Source organism: Struthio camelus, chromosome 29 (assembly GCF_040807025.1).
Source record: "Struthio camelus isolate bStrCam1 chromosome 29, bStrCam1.hap1, whole genome shotgun sequence".
In the NCBI taxonomy this organism is placed as follows: Eukaryota; Metazoa; Chordata; class Aves; order Struthioniformes; family Struthionidae; genus Struthio; species Struthio camelus.
The window spans coordinates 748,208-770,223 of NC_090970.1; the positions used below are offsets into that span (position 1 = coordinate 748,208).

Sequence of the window (22,016 nt, forward strand, 5' to 3'; positions counted from 1 at the left end):
CGGACGCCTGGGTCCCTCCCCGGACACCTGGGCCCCTCCCCGGACGCCTGGGCCCCTCCCCGGACGCCAGGGACCCTTCCCCGGACGCCAGGGACCCTTTCCCGGACACTTGGGCCCCTCCCCGGACACCTGGGTCCCTTCCCCGGACACCTGGGCCCCTTCCCCGGACACCTAGGCCCCCTCCCCAGACAGCTGAGTCCCTCCCCCAGATGCTTGGGCCTCCTCCCCCGCACGCCTGGGCCCCTCCCCGGACGCCTGGGCCCCTCCCCGGACGCCTGGGCCCCTCCCCCAGGCGCAGCCACGTGCTCTCTCTGCATCATCCTTTATTCCCGCCGCCGCCGCGCGCCGCAGGGGGCGGAGCCCGGCCCCGCCCCCCCGCCATCGCCCCGCCCTGCCGCGCGGCGCCCGGGTGCGCGCGGCAGAGGCGTCCGGGCGGGCAGGGCGCGGCGGCGGCCGCGTTCCGGGCGCGCGCTGGTTCCGGCCGGGCCGGGGTCGGGGCCGGGCTCAGAGGAGCGGGCGCGGGCGCTGCGTGAGCAGGACGCCGAAGCGGCGCTTGAGGGCCAGGCGGTGCCGCGAGAACTTGTCGTCGGGCGAGAAGCGGGCCGGGTGCGCCGAGGCCGTCTGCCGCCCGTCCGGGGCCGCCTTCTGCCGCGGGCCAGCGCGCTCCACCCGCCGCCCGCCCCGCCGCCCCGCTACCGGGACCCCCCGGACCCGGTTCCCCCCAGACCCCGATCTGCCCCGGTCCCGTTCCCCCCCGGTCCCGGTCCCCCCCGTTCCCGGTTCCCCCCTTTTCCGGTTCCCCCCTTTTCCGGTTCCCCCCGCTCCCGGTTCCCCCCTTTTCCACTTCCCCCCGTTCCCGTTCCCCCCCCGTTCCCGTTCCCCCCTGATCCCGGTCCCCCTGGTCCCGCTCCCCCCCCGGTCCCGCTCCCCCCGGTCCCGGTTCCCCCCCGGTCCCGCTCCCCCCGGTCCCGCTCCCCCCCGGTCCCGCTCCCCCCCGGTCCCGCTCCCCCCGCTCCCGCTCCCCCCCGGTCCCGCTCCCCCCCGCTCCCGGTTCCCCCCCGCTCCCGCTCCCCCCCCCGGTCCCGCTCCCCCCCGGTCCCGGTTCCCCCCCGCTCCCGCTCCCCCCCCCGGTCCCGCTCCCCCCCCGCTCCCGGTCCCCCCGGTCCCGCTCCCCCCCGGTCCCCCCCGCTCCCGGTCCCCCCCGCTCCCCCCCCCGGTCCCGCTCCCCCCCGCTCCCGGTTCCCCCCCGGTCCCGCTCCCCCCCCGCTCCCGTTCTCCCCCCGCTCCCGTTCCCCCCCGGTCCCGTTCCCCCCCCGCTCCCGCTCCCCCCCCGCTCCCGTTCCCCCCCGCTCCCGCTCCCCCCCCGCTTCCGGTCCCCCCCGCTTCCGGTCCCCCCCCGCTCCCGCTCCCCCCCGGTCCCGCTCCCCCCCGGTCCCGCTCCCCCCCCCGGTCCCGCTCCCCCCCCCGGTCCCGCTCCCCCCCCCGCTCCCGCTCCCCCCCCGGTCCCGCTCCCCCCCCGGTCCCGCTCCGGTACCTGCAGCGTGTACACCCGCTCCCCCCGCTCGTTCTCGTAGAACTGCAGGAACATGATGTCGCCGCTGCCGCCGCCGCCGCAAGGTTCGCCGGGAAGGGGGGGGCGGGGCCGCACGGCACCCTGGGACGGCGGCGGGGCGCGGGGCACGCTGGGAAGTGTAGTCCTGGGGAGGGGCACACCGGGCAGGGGCCCAGGCGTCCGGGGAGGGGCCCAGGTGTCCGGGGAAGGGGCCCAGGTGTCCGGGGAGGGGGCCCAGGCGTCCGGGTAAGGGGCCCAGGTGTCCGGGAGGGGCCCAGGTGTCCGGGGAAGGGGCCCAGGTGTCCGGGGAGGGGGCCCAGGCGTCCGGGAAGGGGCCCAGGCGTCCGGGGAGGGGGCCCAGGCGTCCGGGGAAGGGGCCCAGGCGTCCGGGGAGGGGGCCCAGGCGTCCGGGGAGGGGCCCAGGAGTCCGGGGAGGGGCCCAGGTGTCTGGGGAAGGGGCCCAGGAGTCCGGGGAGGGGCCCAGGTGTCTGGGGAAGGGGCCCAGGCGTCCGGGGAGGGGCCCAGGTGTCTGGGGAAGGGAACCAGGTGTCTGGCAAGGGGCCCAGGCGTCCGGGGAGGGGCCCAGGCATCCTGGGAAGGGGCCCAGGTGTCAGCAGAGGGGCCCAGGCGTCCGGGGAGGGGCCCAGGCGTCCAGGCCCCGCCCAGAAGCCGTTGGGACGGTCGGGGCGGGGGCCGTTTCCATGGTGCCCCCCCGCTTGCTTGAGGCCAGGACACCTGGGTCCCTCTCCCAGCCCCACCACCCCGGTCGCCCGGGTCCCCTTGAGGGGTGTCGGGGGGCAACAAGGGCACCCGGACGCCTGGGTCCCTGCTTGGGGGAGGGGCGCGGACCCCCCCCTTCTTCCTGCCCCCCAGCTCCTCCCCCAGCAGAGGGAAGGGGGGGGGTCCTGCCCCATCATGGCCGCCCCAGAGCCGGGTCTCCTGCCCTACTTGGAGCAGCTCTGCGCCCACCACGACTTCCTCTGCCAGGTGGGTGGCAGGGGCCCAGGCGTCCGGGGGAAGGGGCCCAGGCGGGCCGGGGAAGGGGGCCCAGGCGTCCGGCTTCGCTCTCTCCCGCAGGCCGAGGCCGTGCTCTACCCGCCCTTCGTGGCCGCCCTGCTGTCCCCGGAGCCGCACCGCGACCCCCTGGCCCTGGCGGCGGAGCTGGAGGAGGAGCACGGGCTGAGCCCCGGCCAGGTGCCCCGGACGCCTGGGTCCCCGCGGGGCGGGGGGAGGGGCCCCGAGGCCGCCTCGGGGGTGACGCCCGCCTCCCCTTGTCCCCGCAGCTGGTGGAGCGACGTCTGCGGGAGCTCGGCCCCCCGGCTTCCTCCGACGTGGCCGCCGCTGCGGAGGGTCCCGAGGCCACCAAGATGGCCGCCAGGCCCAGGAGTGAGGGCCCAGCCAACGTGGCTGCTCCCAAAGAGCACCTCGTGGCTGCCAAGATGGCCGCCAGCCCCAGGAGTGAGGGCCCAGCCAACATGGCTGCTCCCATAGAGCACCTCGTGGCTGCCAAGATGGCCACCAGCCCCAGGAGTGAGGGCCCAGCCAACATGGCTGCTCCCATAGAGCACCTCGTGGCTGCCAAGATGGCCGCCAGCCCCAGGAGTGAGGGCCCAGCCAACATGGCTGCCCCCACGGAGCGCCCCATGGCCTTCAAGATGGCTGCTAGCCCCACAAGTGGTAGTATAGCCAACGTGGCTGCCCCCACGGAGTGCCGCACGCCCGCCAAGATGGCCGACAGCACGGTGAGGGATGGCGCCCCCATCCTGGCTGCCACCGTGACCTGCCCCGCACCTCCCAAGATGGCCGCCAGCCCCGTGAGCGTTGACACGCCCAATATGGCTGCCCCCGCGGAGCAGCCTGTGGCCTCCAAGATGGCCGACGGCGCCGTGAGAGATGCTGCGTCCAGCATGGCCGCTGCCGTAGAGCATCTCGCGGCCTCCAAGATGGCCGACAGCAGTGGGAGTGACGGCGCCCCCAAGATGGCCGCCCCCACGGAGCGCCCTGTGCCTTCCAAGATGGCTGCTGGCCCCATGAGTGACGACGCCCCCAAGATGGCCGCCCCCACGGAGCGCCCTGCATCCCCCAAGATGGCCGCCAGCCCCGTGACCCGCAGCGCCGCCAAGATGGCCGCCGCCCACGCCAGCCCCGCCCCCAAGATGGCCGCCCGCCGCGCGACTCGCGCCTCCCCCAAGGTGGCCGCCGCCCCTCCGGTGACCCGCGGCGCCGCCAAGATGGCCGCCGAGCTCCGCCCGCCGGGCCCCGCCCCCAAGATGGCCGCCACCGCTCCGCGGGGGCGGGGCCGCCCCGCCCGCCGGGCCCCGCCCCCCACCCCGTAGCCCCGCCCCCATGTCCCCCCCCCCGGTGTCCCACACGTGACCTCATACATGTGTCCTCCAACGCGTCCCGCGTCCTCGCACACGTGTCCCCCCTCCCCCACACGTGTCCCCACCCGTGTCCATCCCGGGTCCCGTCACGCCGGGTGCCACCTACTCGGCGGCCCGTGTTTGTCCCGTGTCCCCACGTCCATGTCTACGTCCCCACGTCCATGTCCACGTCCCCACGTCCCTCATGTCCACGCCCCCATGTCCCCGTGGCCGTGATGTCCCTCACGTCCATGTCCCCATGTCCCGTGTCCCCACGTCCATGTCCCCCATGTCCGGGTCCACGTTCTTCATGTCCCTCACGTCCATGTCCACGTCCCCACGTCCATGTCACCACACCCACGTCCCTCATGTCCACGCCCCCATGTCCCCGTGGCCGTGATGTCCCTCACGTCCATGTCCCCATGTCCCGTGTCCCCACGTCCATGTCCCCCATGTCCGGGTCCACGTTCTTCATGTCCCTCACGTCCATGTCTACGTCCCCACGTCCACGTCACCACACCCACGTCCCTCATGTCCACGCCCCCATGTCCCCGTGGCCGTGATGTCCCTCACGTCCATGTCCCATGTCCCCACGTCCATGTCCCCCATGTCCGGGTCCACGTTCTTCATGTCCCTCACGTCCATGTCTACGTCCCCACGTCCACGTCACCACACCCACGTCCCTCATGTCCACGTCCCCCATGTCCCCGTGGCCGTGATGTCCCTCACGTCCATGTCCCCATGTCCCGTGTCCCCACGTCCACGTCCCCCATGTCCGGGTCCACGTTCTTCATGTCCCTCACGTCCATGTCTACGTCCCCACGTCCACGTCACCACACCCACGTCCCTCATGTCCACGCCCCCCATGTCCCCGTGGCCGTGATGTCCCTCGTGTCCATGTCCCCATGTCCCGTGTCCCCACGTCCACGTCCCCCATGTCCGGGTCCACGTTCTTCATGTCCCTCACGTCCATGTCTACGTCCCCACGTCCATGTCCCCACACCCACGTCCCTCATGTCCACGCCCCCAATGTCCCCGTGGCCGTGATGTCCCTCACGTCCATGTCCCCATGTCCCGTGTCCCCACGTCCACGTCCCCCATGTCCGGGTCCACGTTCTTCATGTCCCTCACGTCCATGTCTACGTCCCCACGTCCATGTCCCCACACCCACGTCCCTCACGTCCACGTCCCCAATGTCCCCACGTCCATGATGTCCCTCACGTCCACGTCCCCACCTCCACGTCCCTCGCGTCCACGTCCCCAATGTCCCCACGTCCATGATGTCCCTCACGTCCATGTCCCCAATGTCCCCACGTCCATGATGTCCCTCACGTCCACGCCACCACCTCCACGTCCCTCACGTCCACGTCCCCGATGTCCCCACGTCCATGATGTCCCTCACGTCCACGTCCCCACCTCCACGTCCCTCACGTCCACGTCCCCGATGTCCCCACGTCCATGATGTCCCTCACGTCCATGTCCCCAATGTCCCCACGTCCATGATGTCCCTCACGTCCACGCCACCACCTCCACGTCCCTCACGTCCACGTCCCCGATGTCCCCACGTCCATGATGTCCCTCATGCCCACGTCCCCACCTCCACGTCCCTCACGTCCACGTCCCCGATGTCCCCACGTCCATGTCCGTGTCCACGTCCCCGACGTCCCCCCCCACCCCACCTCCACCTCCCCGACGCCCCCCAACCCCTCACTGGCTCGCCGGCGGCCGCTGGGGCACCTTTATTGGCCGGGGGGCGGTGACGCGGGCGGGGGGCCGGGGGGCGGTGACGGCGGCGGGGGGCGGCAGGCCAGGCCGGCGGGGGCCTGGGCGCGGGGCCGGGCCGGGCGCCCGTTCACCACCAGCCCCAGCGGCGTGCCCACCCGGATGGCGGCGAAGGAGAAGGTCTGCGGGGGGGGGGGGGGGACACAACGGGTGACAACGGGTGACGCCGGGTGACGCCGCCGCGTCCCCCTCCCCCCCCCCCACCCCGGAGCAGCGCTAGGTGCCGACCAGGGCTTCCCAGCTGCTCCCAGTAAGACCCCCCCCCCCCCGGGAGCCCCAGTGTCTCCCGCTACCCCTCCCAGGGTCCCCAGTGCCCCTCCCAGTGCCTCCCAGTGCCCCCATCCCACTCCCAGTGCCCCCATCCCCCTCCCACTGCCCCCAATCCCCCTCCCACTGCCTCCCAGTGCCCCCAATCCCCCTCCCAGTGCCCCCAATCCCCCTCCCAGCCCCCCCAACCCCCTCCCCGTCCCTCCCAGTGCCCCCAATCCCCCTGCCAGTCCCTCCCAGTGCCCCCAATCCCCCTCCCACTGCCTCCCAGTGCCCCCAATCCTCCTCCCAGTGCCCCCAATCCCCCTCCCAGGCCCTCCCAGTCCCTCCCAGTGCCCCCAATCCCCCTCCCAGTCCCTCCCAGTGCCCCCAATCCCCCTCCCAGGCCCTCCCAGTGCCCCCAATCCCCCTCCCACTGCCTCCCAGTGCCCCCAATCCCCCTCCCAGTGCCCCCAATCCCCCTCCCAGACCCTCCCAGCACTTCCCAGTGCCCCTCCCAGGCCCTCCCAGTGCCCCAATCCCCCTCCCAGGCCCTCCCAGTGCCCCCAATCCCCCTCCCAGCACCCCCAATCCCCCTCTCAGGCCCTCCCAGCACCCCCAATCCCCCTCCCAGGCCCTCCCAGTGCCCCCAATCCTCCTCCCAGTGTCCCCAATCCCCCTCCCAGTACCCCCAATCCCCCTCCCAGTCCCTCCCAGTGCCCCCAATCCTCCTCCCAGTGTCCCCAATCCCCCTCCCAGTGGCCCCAATCCCCCTCCCAGGCCCTCCTAGCACTTCCCAGTGCCCCTCCCAGGCCCTCCCAGTACCCCAATCCCCCTCCCAGGCCCTCCCAGTGCCCCCAATCCCCCTCCCAGCACCCCCAATCCCCCTGCCAGGCCCTCCCAGTGCCCCCAATCCTCCTCCCAGTGCCCCCAATCCCCCTCCCAGGCCCTCCCAGCACTTCCCAGTGCCCCTCCCAGGCCCTCCCAGTACCCAATCCCCCTCCCAGGCCCTCCCAGTGCCCCCAATCCCCCTCCCAGTCCCTCCCAGTGCCCCCAATCCTCCTCCCAGTCCCTCCCAGTGCCCCCAATCCCCCTCCCAGGCCCTCCCAGTGCCCCCAATCCCCCTCCCAGGCCCTCCCAGTGCCCCCAATCCCCCTCCCAGTGCCCCCAATCCCCCTCCCAGGCCCTCCCAGCACTTCCCAGTGCCCCTCCCAGGCCCTCCCAGTACCCCCAATCCCCCTCCCAGTCCCTCCCAGTTCGTCCCAGCACCCCCAATCCCCCTCCCAGTCCCTCCCAGTTCGTCCCAGCACCCCCAAACCCCCTCCCAGTCCCTCCCAGTTCGTCCCAGCGCCCCCAACCCCCCTCCCAGTCCCTCCCAGCGCCTCCCAGCGCTCACGTGGCCCTGGTGCTGGACGTGGTGGTGGCAGAGGTGGGGCTCGGGCACGGCCACGGCGTCGCCCACCAGGACGCCCCAGCCGGGCTCGGCGTTGTACACGCTGACGGCCACCGCCGCCCCGGCCCCGTCGGCCAGCCCCAGCGTGCTGCCGGCGGCCGCACACGCGTGTCGGTCTCCCCGCACACGCGTGTCGGCCCGGGTCGCCCCCCCCCCCCCCCCAGCCCCGTTCACGCGATACGGGGCCGGAAACGCCGCGACGGCGCCAGGACGGGACACGGTGACGTGTGTGGGGACGTGACCGCGCGCCGGGGCCCCCCCCCGCGCCGCACACGCCTCCCCGCACACGCGTGTTGGCCCGTGTCGCCCCCCCAAACAGCCCCACTGATGTAATACGGGGCTGAAAACACCGTGACGGAGCCAGGACAGGACAAGGGGACACACGTGGGGACCTGACCACGCGCCGGGGATCCCCCGTGCCACACCCAACTGCCGGCACACGCGTGTTGGCCCGTGTCGCCTACCCAAACAGCCCCGTTCACGCGATACGGGGCCGGAAACACCGCGACGGAGCCGGGTCGGGACACGGTGACGCCGGTGGGGACGTGACCGCGCGCCGGGTGCCCCCCGCGGTCGCCGCACACGCGTGTGTACTCACAAGGGCACGCGCTCGTGGGGCGTGAGGCTGAAGAGGACGCGGCCCAGCAGGGCCCGGCCGGGGTTGGGGCCGGGGCGGAGGCCGGCCAGCGGGGTGGGTGCCGGCCCCCCCGGGCGGCCCAGGGGGCCCAGGAGGGCGGGGGGCAGCGCCGCCAGCAGCCCCCGCAGCCGTCGCGCCCCCACTTTGCCCTGCGTCGGGGAAAGAAGCCGGGGGGGGGGGGACACACACACACGGGGACGGGTCCTCAGCCGCGTGTCCCCACCCCGTGTCACATGTCCCCCCCCCCGCAACGCCCTGGGTGCCCCCCACGTCCCCACCCCCATGTCCCTGTGTCCCCCCCTGCCCCCCCGTCTCCCTTGCGCCTCTTCTTGCGTCCCCCCCGCGTCCCGTGTTCCTGTCCCCATCGTGTCCCCCTGTCCTGTAGCCTCGTGTCCCACGTCCCCCTCGCGTCCCGTCCCCGCCGATGTGCCGCGGCGCCCCAATGTCCTGTGTCCCCCTGCTGTCCCGCGTCCCCCCCCCACCAGTGTCCTGTGGCCCCCCCCCGCAGTGTCCCGTGTCCCCTCTGGCATCCCGTGTCCCCCCCGGTGTCCCATGTCCCCCCATCTGCCATGTACTGCCCTAGTGTCCCCCCCCCCCCGCGGGTGTCCTGTGTCACCCCAGCATCTGACATCCCCCCCCAGCGCCCCACGTCCCCCCTGGTGTCCCACGACCCCCCATAAGCCACGTACTCCCCCAGCGTCCCCTGTCCCATATCCTGTGCCCCCCCGGCGCCCCATGTCTCCCCCAGCGTCCCGTGTCCCCCCGTATCCCATGAACCCCCCATATCCCGTGTCCCACCCGTGTCCCCCCCGTGTCCCGTGTCCCCCCCCCGGTGTCCCCCGTCCCCCCCGGCGGTACCCGGTTGGCCAGCAGGGCGCACAGGCGGCTCAGGTAGTCGAGGAGGCGGCCGTGCCGCAGCCGCGGTTCGGCCCAGCCGGGCTCCAGGGCGGCCGCCCGGGCGAAGCCCTCCAGCGCCGGCCCGTAGCGCTCCTCGTACTGCAGCAGCTGCAGCAGACAGGGCTTAGGGGGCGGGGCCAGGCCGGGGACACGCCCCCGGCCCCGCCCACACGGCCCCGGACCCGCCCACACGCCCCAAGCCCCGCCCACACTGCAGCCCCCCCCTCCAGCGCCGGCCCGTAGCGCTCCTCGTACTGCAGCAGCTGCAGCAGACGCGGCTCGGGGGGCGGGGCCAGGCCGGGGACACGCCCCCGGCCCCGCCCACACGGCCCCGGACCCGCCCACACGCCCCCGGCCCCGCCCACACGCCCCAAGCCCCGCCCACACTGCAGCCCCCCCCTCCAGCGCTGGCCCGTAGCGCTCCTCGTACTGCAGCAGCAGCTGCAGCAGATGCGGCTCGGGGGGCGGGGCCAGGCCGGGGACACGCCCACGGCCCCACCCACACGCCCCCGGCCCCGCCCACACGCCCCAGGCCCCGCCCACGCTGCAGCCCCCCCCATCCCCGCCCATAGCGCTGCTCCTACTGCAGCAGCTGCACTACAGAGCACGTTGGGGGCGGGGCCAGGGCAAGACACGCCCCCTGTCCCAAAGCCCCGCCCCTCCACCCCCTGGCCCCGCCCACAAGGCTCTGGCCCGCCCACATGGCAAACCCCGCCCCCCCCCAAAGCTCTTCCCAAACGGCAGCAGCTGCACTGGCCCACGTGCCTGGGGGCGGGGCCAGGCAAGGACACGCCCCCGCCCTGCCCCCGAGCACTTGGCCCCGCCCCTAGCCCCGCCCAGAGTGCACCCAGGGCCTGCAAAGCCGCTGGCTCCGCCCCCCCGGGTGCCCTGGCCCCGCCCCCAGCACAGCCCCAGGTCCGGGCCCCGCCCCCAACGCTCGGCCCCGCCCCCTCCGGGCTGGCCAAGGGGAGGAAGGAGCTGGCAATGGGGCACCCCGGGGTGCCCCCAGCCCCACGGTGTCACCCAGCCCCACGGCGTCACCCTGTCCCACGGCGTCACCCCCAGCCCCACGGCGTCACCCCCAGCCTCACAGTGTCACCCAGCCCCACAGCGCCACCCAGCCCCACAGCGTCACCCCCAGCCTCACAGTGTCACCCAGCCCCACGGTGTCACCCTCAACCCCACGGCGTCACCCAGCCCCACGGCGTCACCCCCAGCCTCACAGTGTCACCCAGCCCCACGGTGTCACCCTCAACCCCACGGTGTCCCCCCCAGCCCCACGGCGTCACCCCCAGCCCCCCGGTGTCCCCCCCCGGCCCCCCGGCGCCCGCTGACCGTGGCGCGGTTGAGGTGCAGGTCGGGGTTCTTGGCCGCTTCGGGGTCCACCTTCTCCTGGGGGGCAGCGCGGGGCAGCGGCGTCACCCCCGGCCCCCGGCCCCACGGCACCCAGCCCCACGGCACCCACAACATCCAGCCCCACAACACCCACAACACCCAACACCCACAACACCCAGCCCCACAGCACCCACAACACCCAACCCAACAACACCCAACACCCACAACACCCAACCCCCACAGCACCCAACCCCACAACACCCAACACCCACAACACCCAACACCCACAACACCCAGCCCCACAGCACCCACAACACCCAACACCCACAACACCCAACCCCCCAGCACCCACAACCCCCAACCCCACAACACCCAGCCCCCACAACACCCAGCCCCACAACACCCAACACCCACAACACCCACAACACCCAACCCCCCAACACCCACAACCCCCAGCCCCACAACACCCAGCCCCACAACACCCACAACACCCAACACCCACAACACCCAGCCGCACAACAACCAGCCCCACAACACCCACAACACCCAACACCCACAACACCCAACCCCCCAGCACCCACAACCCCCAGCCCCACAACACCCAGCCCCACAACACCCACAACACCCAACACCCACAACACCCAGCCGCACAACAACCAGCCCCACAACACCCACAACACCCAACACCCACAACACCCAACCCCCCAACACCCACAACCCCCAGCCCCACAACACCCAGCCCCACAACACCCACAACACCCAACACCCACAACACCCAGCCGCACAACAACCAGCCCCACAACACCCACAACACCCAACACCCACAACACCCAGCCCCACAACAACCAGCCCCACAGCACCCACAACACCCAACCCCACAGCACCCACAACACCCAACCCCACAACACCCAGCCCCACAACACCCAACACCCACAACACCCACAACACCCAACACCCACAACACCCAGCCCCACAACACCCAACACCCACAACACCCACAACACCCAGCCCCCACAACACCCAGCCCCACAACACCCAACACCCACAACACCCACAACACCCAACCCCCCAACACCCACAACCCCCAGCCCCACAACACCCAGCCCCACAACACCCACAACACCCAACACCCACAACACCCAGCCCCACAACAACCAGCCCCACAGCACCCACAACACCCAACCCCACAGCACCCACAACACCCAACCCCACAACACCCAGCCCCACAACACCCAACACCCACAACACCCACAACACCCAACACCCACAACACCCAGCCCCACAACACCCAGCCCCACAACACCCAGCCCCACAGCACCCACAACACCCAACCCCACAGCACCCACAACCCCCAACCCCACAACACCCAGCCCCACAACACCCAACACCCACAACACCCAGCCCCACAACACCCAACCCCCACAGCACCCAACCCCACAGCACCCACAACACCCAACCCCACAACACCCAACCCCACAACACCCAACACCCACAACACCCAACCCCACAACACCCAACACCCACAACACCCAACACCCACAACACCCAACCCCACAACACCCAGCCCCACAACACCCAACACCCACAACACCCAGCCCCACAACACCCAACCCCACAGCACCCACAACACCCAACCCCACAACACCCAACCCCACAACACCCAACCCCACAACACCCAACACCCACAACACCCAACCCCACAACACCCAACACCCACAACACCCAACACCCACAACACCCAACCCCACAACACCCAGCCCCACAACACCCAACACCCACAACACCCAGCCCCACAACACCCAGCCCCACAGCACCCACAACACCCAACCCCATAGCACCCACAACCCCCAACCCCACAACACCCAGCCCCACAACACCCAACACCCACAACACCCAGCCCCACAGCACCCACAACCTCCAACCCCATAGCACCCACAACCCCCAACCCCACAACACCCAGCCCCACAACACCCAACACCCAACCCCACAGCACCCACAACCCCCAACCCCACAGCACCCACAGCACCCACAACACCCAACACCCACAACACCCAGCCCCACAGCACCCACAACACCTAACCCCACAACACCCAACACCCCCAACCTCCAACCCCCCAGCACCCCCAACCGCCAGCCCCCCCCGCACCCGTAGCCCCCCCCAGCACCCACAACCCCCGGCGGCTGGGGGGGGGGGGGCCGCGCTCACCGCCTGGCCGTAGGCGCCCAGGGCCCGGCGCGCCGCCTCGGGGCTCTGGCCGCAGGCGAAGAACAGCGACACGTAGGCGTTGCCCAGCACGTCTGCCGGCACACGCGACCCCCCGTCGGCCCCCGGCCACGCACACGCCAAGGGGGGGGGCTGGCGGGTGCGCGAACACGCCAAGGGGGGGCTGGTGGGTGTGTGAACACGCCAAGGGGGGCTCGCGGGTGTGCGAACACGCCAACGGGGGGCTCATGGGTGTGCGAACACGCCAAGGGGAGCTCGCGGGTGTGCGAACACGCCAAGGGGGGTTCGCGGGTGTGCGAACACGCCAAGGGGGGTTCGCGGGTGTGCGAACACGCCAAGGGGGGCTCACGGGTGTGCGAACACGCCAAGGGGGGCTGGCGGGTGTGTGAACACGCCAACGGGGGGCTGGCGGGTGTGCGAACACGCCAAGGGGGGCTGGCGGGTGTGCGAACACGCCAACGGGGGGCTGGCGGGTGTGCGAACACGCCAAGGGGGGCTGGCGGGTGCGCGAACACGCCAAGGGGGGCTGGCGGGTGTGTGAACACGCCAACGGGGGGCTGGCGGGTGTGCGAACACGCTAAGGGGGGCTCGCGGGTGTGCGAACACGCCAAGGGGGGCTCACGGGTGTGCGAACACGCCAAGGGGGGCTGGCGGGTGTGTGAACACGCCAACGGGGGGCTGGCGGGTGTGCGAACACGCCAAGGGGGGCTGGCGCGTGTGCGAACACGCCAAGGGGGGGCTGGTGGGTGTGTGAACACGCCAAGGGGGGCTGGCGTGTGTGTGAACACGCCAACGGGGGCTGGCGTGTGCGCAAACACGCCAACGGGGGGCTGGCGGCTGTGCGAACACGCAAAGGGGGGTTCGCGGGTGTGCGAACACGCCAAGGGGGGGCTCACGGGTGTGTGAACACGCCAAGGGGGGGCTCACGGGTGTGCAAACACGCCAAGGGGGGCTGGCGGGTGTGCGAACACGCCAAGGGGAGCCCGCGTGTGTGCGAACACGCCAACGGGGGCTGGCGGGTGTGTGAACACGCCAACGGGGGCTCGCGTGTGTGTGAACACGCCAACGGGGGGCTCGCGTGTGTGCGAACACGCCAAGGGGGGCTCGCGGGTGTGTGAACACGCCAACGGGGGGCTCACGGGTGTGCGAACACGCCAACGGGGGTTGGCGGGTGTGCGAACATGCCAACGGGGGGCTGGCGGGTGTGCGAACACGCCAAGGGGGGCTGGTGGGTGCGCGAACACGCCAAGGGGGGGCTCACGGGTGTGCGAACACGCCAAGGGGGGCTCGCGGGTGTGCGAACACGCCAAGGGGGGCTGGCGGGTGTGCGAACACGCCAAGGGGGGGCTCACGGGTGTGCGAACACGCCAAGGGGGGCTGGCGGGTGTGCGAACACGCCAAGGGGGGGCTCACGGGTGTGCGAACACGCCAAGGGGGGCTCGCGGGTGCGCGAACACGCCAAGGGGGGCTGGTGGGTGTGCGAACACGCCAAGGGGGGCTGGTGGGTGCGCGAACACGCCAAGGGGGGGCTGGCGGGTGTGCGAACACGCCAACGGGGGGGGCTGGCGGGTGCGCGAACACGCCAAGGGGGGCTGGCGGGTGCGCGAACACGCCAAGGGGGGCTCGCAGGTGTGCGAACACGCCAAGGGGGGCTGGCGGGTGTGCGAACACGCCAAGGGGGGGCTCACGGGTGTACGAACACGCCAAGGGGGGGCTGGCGGGTGTGCGAACACGCTAAGGGGGCCTCACGTGTGCGCAAACACGCCAACGGGGGGCTCGCGTGCGTGCGAACACGCCAAGGGGGACTCGCGGGTGTGCGAACACGCCAAGGGGGGGCTGGCGGGTGTGTGAACACGCCAACGGGGGGCTGGCGGGTGTGTGAACACGCCAAGGGGGGCTCGCGGGTGTGCGAACACGCCAAGGGGGGGCTCACGGGTGTGTGAACACGCCAACGGGGGGTTCACGGGTGTGCAAACACGCCAAGGGGGGCTGGCGGGTGTGCGAACACGCCAAGGGGAGCCCGCGTGTGTGCGAACACGCCAACGGGGGGCTGGCGGGTGTGTGAACACGCCAACGGGGGCTCGCGTGTGTGTGAACACGCCAACGGGGGGCTCGCGTGTGCGCAAACACGCCAAGGGGGGCTCGCGGGTGTGTGAACACGCCAACGGGGGGCTCACGGGTGTGCGAACACGCCAACGGGGGTTGGCGGGTGTGCGAACATGCCAACGGGGGGCTGGCGGGTGTGCGAACACGCCAAGGGGGGCTGGTGGGTGCGCGAACACGCCAAGGGGGGGCTCACGGGTGTGCGAACACGCCAAGGGGGGCTCGCGGGTGTGCGAACACGCCAAGGGGGGCTGGCGGGTGTGCGAACACGCCAAGGGGGGGCTCACGGGTGTGCGAACACGCCAAGGGGGGCTGGCGGGTGTGCGAACACGCCAAGGGGGGGCTCACGGGTGTGCGAACACGCCAAGGGGGGCTCGCGGGTGCGCGAACACGCCAAGGGGGGCTGGTGGGTGTGCGAACACGCCAAGGGGGGCTGGTGGGTGCGCGAACACGCCAAGGGGGGGCTCACGGGTGTGCGAACACGCCAACGGGGGGGGCTGGCGGGTGCGCGAACACGCCAAGGGGGGCTGGCGGGTGCGCGAACACGCCAAGGGGGGCTCGCAGGTGTGCGAACACGCCAAGGGGGGGCTCACGGGTGTACGAACACGCCAAGGGGGGGCTGGCGGGTGTGCGAACACGCTAAGGGGGGCTCACGTGTGCGCAAACACGCCAACGGGGGGCTCGCGTGTGTGCGAACACGCCAAGGGGGACTCGCGGGTGTGCGAACACGCCAAGGGGGGGCTGGCGGGTGTGTGAACACGCCAACGGGGGGCTGGCGGGTGTGTGAACACGCCAAGGGGGGCTCGCGGGTGTGCGAACACGCCAAGGGGGGGCTCACGGGTGTACGAACACGCCAAGGGGGGGCTGGCGGGTGTGCGAACACGCCAAGGGGGGCTCACGGGTGTGCGAACACGCCAAGGGGGGGCTGGCGGGTGTGCGAACACGCTAAGGGGGGCTCACGGGTGTGCAAACACGCCAACGGGGGGCTCGCGTGTGTGCGAACACGCCAAGGGGGACTCGCGGGTGTGCGAACACGCCAAGGGGGGGCTGGTGGGTGTGCGAACACGCCAACGGGGGGCTGGCGGGTGTGCGAACACGCCAACGGGGGGCTGGCGGGTGTGCGAACACGCCAAGGGGGGCTGGCGGGTGTGTGAACACGCCAATGGGGGGCTGGCGGGTGTGCGAACACGCCAAGGGGGGGCTGGTGTGTGTGCGAACACGCCAACGGGGGGCTGGCGGGTGTGCGAACACGCCAAGGGGGGCTGGCGGGTGTGTGAACACGCCAACGGGGGCTCACGGGTGCGCGAACACGCCAAGGGGGGCTCGCGTGTGCGCGCACACGCTAAGGGGTGCTCGCACGTGCGCGTACGCGCGCCATGGCTGCACACGCCAACGGCCACTCCCCACGCGTGCACACGCCAGTGCCGCGCTGAACACGCGTGTGCGCGTCCCCGGATGCGGCTCCGGACGCACACGCGTGGCAAGGCAGTGCTTAACGCGCGCGCGCGTCCCGAGGCACCGCTAAGCGCACGCTAAGGCTTCCTTACATACGTGCAGCCGCCAACACGCCGAGCAGCACGTGCACGCGGTAACGACACGCTTAGCACACGCCAAGGGTCCCCTTCGCCCGTGCACGCAGCCAGCGCTCCCTCAACACGCGTGTGCGCACGCCAAAGCACCGCCAGACGCACGCGTGCCCCAACCGGGACCCCCCCCCCCCGCCGGGTGCACACGCGTGTCCGTCCCCCCCCAACACGCGTGTCCGGGCCGGGCGGACTCACACCAGGAGCGGCCGTCGGCGGGGTCGAGGCGCACGGCGGCCTTGGCGTGTTCGACGCTCTCGCGCACGGCCCCGGGGCCCCGGCCCGCCTGGCGCAGCGCCATCGACAGGCACCGCAGCGCCTCCTTGTCCGGGCCCTGCCCCACGCCAAGCACACGCTAAGCACACGCCAAGCACACGCTTAGCGCACGCTTAGCGCACGCTTAGCGCACACGCCTAGCGCACGCGCTAAGCACGTGTGACCCCCCCCGAACACCCTGCCGCGACCCACGCGTGTCCCCCAGCCCCGCATCGTGACCCACACGTGTCCCCCAGACCCGCACGTGTCCCCCAGCCCCGCACTGGGACCCACATGTGTCCCCCAGTCCCGCACTGGGACCCACGCGTGTCTCCCAGACCCACATCGCAACCCACACGTGTCCCCCAGACCCACACGTGTCCCCCAGTCCCGCACTGGGACCCACGCGTGTCCCCCAGACCCACATCACAACCCACACGTGTCCCCCAGACCCACACCGGGACCCACACATGTCCCCCAGCCCCACATCATGACCCACACGTGTCCCCCAGACCTGTACGTGTCCCCCAGCCCCGCACTGGGACCCACACGTGTCCCCCAGCCCCACATCATGACCCACACATGTCCCCCAGACCCACACGTGTCCCCCAGCCCCGCACCGGGGCCCACACGTGTCCCGCAGCCCCTCTCCGTGACCCACACGTGTCCCCCAGCCCCACATCGCGACCCACACGTGTCCCCCAGCCCCACACGTGTCCCCCAGCCCCACATCGCGACCCACACGTGTCCCCCAGCCCCTCTCCGTGACCCACATGTGTCCCCCAGCCCCGCATCGTGACCCACACGTGTCCCCCAGCCCCGCATCGCGACCCACACGTGTCCCCCAGACCCGCACGTGTCCCCCAGCCCGACACCAGGACCCACACGTGTCCCGCAGCCCCTCTCTGGGACCCACACGTGTCCCCCAGCCCCGCATCGCGGCCCACACGTGTCCCCCAGACCCACACGTGTCCCCCAGCCCCGCATCGCGACCCACACGTGTCCCCCAGACCCGCACGTGTCCCCCAGACCCACACCGGGACCCACACGTGTCCCGCAGCCCCTCTCCATGACCCACACGTGTCCCCCAGCCCCGCACTGGGACCCACACGTGTCCCCCAGACCCGCACCGGGACCCACACGTGTCCCACAGCCCCTCTCTGTGACACACACGTGTCCCCCAGACCCACATCGTGACCCACCCGTGTCCCCCAGACCCTCTCTGTGACACACACGCGTCCCCCAGCCCCCCGCCGTGCCCCACACGTGTCCCCCAACCCCTCGCCGTGCCCCACCCGTGTCCCCCAGCCCCCGCCGTGCCCCACACGTGTCCCCCAGCCCCCCGCCGTGCCCCACACGTGTCCCCCAGCCCCCCGCCCTGCCCCACCCGTGCCCCCCAGCCCCCCGCCGTGCCCCACACGTGTCCCCCAACCCCTCGCCGTGCCCCACACGTGTCCCCCAACCCCCGCCGTGCCCCACACGTGTCCCCCAACCCCTCGCCGTGCCCCACACGTGTCCCCCAGCCCCCCGCCGTGCCCCACCCGTGTCCCCCAGCCCCCGCCGTGCCCCACACGTGTCCCCCAGCCCCCCGCCCTGCCCCACCCGTGTCCCCCAGCCCCCGCCGTGCCCCACACGTGTCCCCCAGCCCCCCGCCCTGCCCCACCCGTGCCCCCCAGCCCCCCGCCGTGCCCCACACGTGTCCCCCAGCCCCCCGCCCTGCCCCACGTGTCCCCCAACCCCCTGCCGTGACCCACACGTGTCCCCCAGCCCCCTGCCGTGCCCCACACGTGTCCCCCAGCCCCCCGCCGTGACCCACACGTGTCCCCCAGCCCCCCGCCGTGACCCACACGTCTCCCCCAGCCCCCCGCCGTGCCCCACACGTGTCCCCCAGCCCCCTGCCGTGACCCACACGTGTCCCCCAGCCCCCCGCCGTGCCCCACACGTCTCCCCCAGCCCCCCGCCGCGACCCACACGTGTCCCCCAGCCCCCTGCCGTGACCCACACGTGTCCCCCAGCCCCCCGCCGTGCCCCACACGTGTCCCCCAACCCCCGCCGCGACCCACACGTGTCCCCCAGCCCCCTGCCGCGACCCACACGTGTCCCCCAGCCCCCCACCGTGCCCCACACGTCTCCCCCAGCCCCCCGCCACGACCCACACGTCTCCCCCAGCCCCCCGCCGCGACCCACACGTCTCCCCCAGCCCCCCGCCGTGCCCCACACGTCTCCCCCAGCCCCCCGCCGCGACCCACACGTGTCCCCCAGCCCCCCGCCGCGACCCACACGTGTCCCCCAGCCCCCTGCCGTGACCCACACGTGTCCCCCAGCCCCCCGCCGCGACCCACACGTGTCCCCCAGCCCCCTGCCGTGACCCACACGTGTCCCCCAGCCTCCCGCCGTGCCCCACACGTGTCCCCCAACCCCCGCCGCGACCCACACGTGTCCCCCAGCCCCCGCCCTGCCCCACACGTGTCCCCCAGCCCCCCGCCGTGCCCCACCCGTGTCCCCCAGCCCCCCGCCGTGCCCCACACGTCTCCCCCAGCCCCCCGCCGTGCCCCACACGTCTCCCCCAGCCCCCCGCCGCGACCCACACGTGTCCCCCAGCCCCCTGCCGTGACCCACACGTGTCCCCCAGCCTCCCGCCGTGCCCCACACGTGTCCCCCAACCCCCGCCGCGACCCACACGTGTCCCCCAGCCCCCGCCCTGCCCCACACGTGTCCCCCAGCCCCCCGCCGTGCCCCACCCGTGTCCCCCAGCCCCCCACCGTGCCCCACCCGTGTCCCCCAACCCCCCGCCCTGCCCCACACGTGTCCCCCAGCCCCCCACCCTGCCCCACACGTGTCCCCCAGCCCCCGCCCTGCCCCACCCGTGTCCCCCAACCCCCCGCCCTGCCCCACCCGTGCCCCCCAGCCCCCCGGGGCGGCTCTCACGTGGCCGAGGGCGCCGGCGAAGCAGGCCCGGGCGGCCTCGAGGTCTCCGCGACGCCATCGGGCTTCGCCCAGGCGGGTCCAGGCCTCGGCCAGACCCGGCGCCAACTTGACGGCCCGGCCCAGGGCGGCTTCGGCCCGGGGGGCGCCGGCGGGGGTGGCGCTCAGCGCCCGCGCCCGCAGCACCAGCGCCCGGCCCCGGCTGCGGCCCGACACTGCGGGTGGGGGCCGGGGGGGGGGTCATTCGGGCCCCACGGCGTCGCCTCTGCCCCACGGCGCCGGGGCGGGAGGGGGGGGGTGCTGAGCGGGCAGGGGGCCCCGGGGCATTGTGGGATACGCTGGGGGAGCTATCGGCAGGGTGGATTGTGGGACGGAGAGCGAACGGCTGCCCCAGGGCATCGTGGGGTAGAAGGGGGAGGTGCTGCCCCACAGCATCGTGGGGTAGAAGGGGGAGGCGCTGCCCCACGGCATCGTGGGGTAGAAGGGGGAGGCGCTGCCCCAAGGCATCGTGGGATAGAAGGGGGAGGTGCTGCCCCACGGCATCGTGGGGTAGAAGGGGGAGGTGCTGCCCCACGGCATCGTGGGGGAGGGGAGCCGCCACCCCAGGGCATCATGGGACGCAACAGAGCACCTACTGCCCCACGGCATTGTGGGATACAGGAGGGGAGCTGCTGCCCCAGGGCATCATGGGATAGAGCGGGGGAGCTACTGCCCTGGGGCGTTATGGGCTGTGTGCCGTGGGGCAGGACCCCTGCCCCAGAGCATTATGGGTTGTGGGGCAGGACCTCCACCCCAGAGCATTATGGGTTGTGGGACAGGACCCCTGCCCCAGAGCATTATGGGTTGTGGGGGCAGGACCTCCACCCCAGGGCATTATGGGCCTCGTGCTGTGGGGCAGGACCCCTACCCCAGGGCATTGTGGGTCATGGGGCAGGACCTCTGCTCTGAGGCATTATGGGCCACGTGCCGTGGGGCAGGACCCCCGCCCCAGAGCATTATGGGCCATGGGGCAGGACCTCCACCCCAGGGCATTATGGGCCACGTGCTGTGGGGCAGGACCCCCACCCCAAGGCGTTATGGGGATGCCCTGGGGACCTCTGCCCCAGGGCATTATGGGTCACGTGCCATGGAGCAGAACCCCCACCTTGGGGCACTACGGGCCGCGGGCCGTGGGGCGGGACCCCCACCCCACGGTATGACGGGCCATGGGGCAGGACCCCCGCCCCGGGGCATCGTGGGCCGCGCGCCGTGGGGCAGGACCCCCGCCCCGGGGCATCGTGGGCCGCCGCCGCACCTTGCACCTCCTCCATGCGCCGCAGCGTCCTCTCCATCTCCTCCTCGAGGGCGGCGGCGGCCGCCGCGTCCCCGCTGCCGTCCCCGCCGGTGTCACCGCCGGTGTCACCGCCGCCGTCACCGCCGCCCCCCGGCGCCCGCCGCAGCCCGTCCCGGAACCGGTACAGCTCCGCCACCAGCTCCTGGAACACCAGTGTCAGCAGGGCCCAGGCGTCCGGGGATGCCCCCGAGGGGCCCAGGCGTCCGGGGATGCCCCCAGGGACCCAGGCGTCCGGGGATGCTCCCGGGGGGCCCAGGCGTCCGGGGATGCTCCCGCGGGGCCCAGGCGTCCGGGGATCCTCCCGCGGGGCCCAGGAGTCCGGGGATCCTCCCGGGGGACCCAGGCGTCCGGGGACGCTCCCGCGGGAACCCAGGAGTCCGGGGATGCTCCCGGGGGGCCCAGGCGTCCGGGGATGCTCCCGCGGGAACCCAGGAGTCCGGGGATGCTCCTGGGGGACCCAGGCGTCCGGGGACGCTCCCGAGGGGCCCAGGCGTCCGGGGATGCTCCCAGGGAACCCAGGCGTCCGGGGATGCCCCCAGGGACCCAGGAGTCCGGGGATGCTCCCGGGGGGCCCAGGCGTCCGGGGACGCTCCCGCGGGACCCAGGCGTCCGGGGATGCTCCCGGGGGGCCCAGGCGTCCAGGGACGCTCCCAGGGACCCAGGCGTCCGGGGATGCTCCCAGGGACCCAGGCGTCCGGGGATGCTCCCGCGGGGCCCAGGCGTCCGGGGATGCTCCCGCGGGGCCCAGGCGTCCAGGGACGCTCCCAGGGACCCAGGCGTCCGGGGACGCTCCCAGGGACCCAGGCGTCCGGGGATGCTCCCGGGGGGCCCAGGCGTCCGGGGATGCTCCCGCGGGGCCCAGGCGTCCGGGGATGCTCCCGCGGGGCCCAGGCGTCCGGGGATGCTCCCGGGGGGCCCAGGCGTCCGGGGATGCTCCCGGGGGGCCCAGGCGTCCGGGGATGCTCCCGCGGGCCCAGGTGTCCGGGGATGCCCCCGAGGGGCCCAGGCGTCCTGGTCTGCCCCTCCCCCCCCCGCCAGGGGCCCAGGCGTCCGGGGCCGCCCCCACCTCCAGGGTCCGCAGCGCCTCCGCGTCGCCGTCGCCTTCCTCCTCCTCCTCCTCCTCCTCCTCCTTCGCCACCGCCGGCTCCGCCGGCTCCGCCGCCGCCATGGCCGCGCCGGGCCCCGCCCCCGCCGCCGGCTGCGCGCGCAGCACGGCCCCGCCCCCTCCTCCCCGCCCCTTCCCCAGGCCCCGCCCCCTCCCCCGCAGCGGCGTCTCCGAGCCGGAGACACCCCCCCTCCCGCCACGTGACCCACAACCCCCCACGTGA

The 22,016-nt window shown here is 73.2% G+C and overlaps 2 protein-coding genes across 2 annotated transcripts; one reads left to right on the forward strand and one right to left on the reverse strand.

The window, feature by feature from the left end:
• Positions 1 to 1,912: 1,912 nt before the first annotated feature.
• On the forward strand, positions 1,913 to 3,888 carry LOC138062707 (transcriptional regulatory protein AlgP-like). The gene is made up of 4 exons (XM_068921717.1): positions 1,913 to 2,036; positions 2,099 to 2,539; positions 2,630 to 2,746; positions 2,836 to 3,888. The coding sequence occupies exons 2-4, from the start codon at positions 2,468 to 2,470 to the stop codon at positions 3,886 to 3,888; spliced, it is 1,242 nt and encodes a 413-aa protein (XP_068777818.1). The 5' UTR covers positions 1,913 to 2,036; positions 2,099 to 2,467.
• Positions 3,889 to 5,654: 1,766 nt separating this feature from the next.
• Positions 5,655 to 21,876, reverse strand: TTC5 (tetratricopeptide repeat domain 5). The gene is made up of 10 exons (XM_068921718.1): positions 21,755 to 21,876; positions 20,650 to 20,830; positions 19,359 to 19,570; positions 16,374 to 16,509; positions 12,472 to 12,563; positions 10,266 to 10,322; positions 8,892 to 9,038; positions 7,995 to 8,182; positions 7,340 to 7,484; positions 5,655 to 5,819 (listed from the first exon to the last, which is right to left on the reverse strand). Exons 1-10 carry the CDS (start codon positions 21,854 to 21,856, stop codon positions 5,655 to 5,657), a joined length of 1,425 nt encoding a protein of 474 aa, XP_068777819.1. The 5' UTR covers positions 21,857 to 21,876.
• Between the last annotated feature and the right edge of the window lie 140 nt (positions 21,877 to 22,016).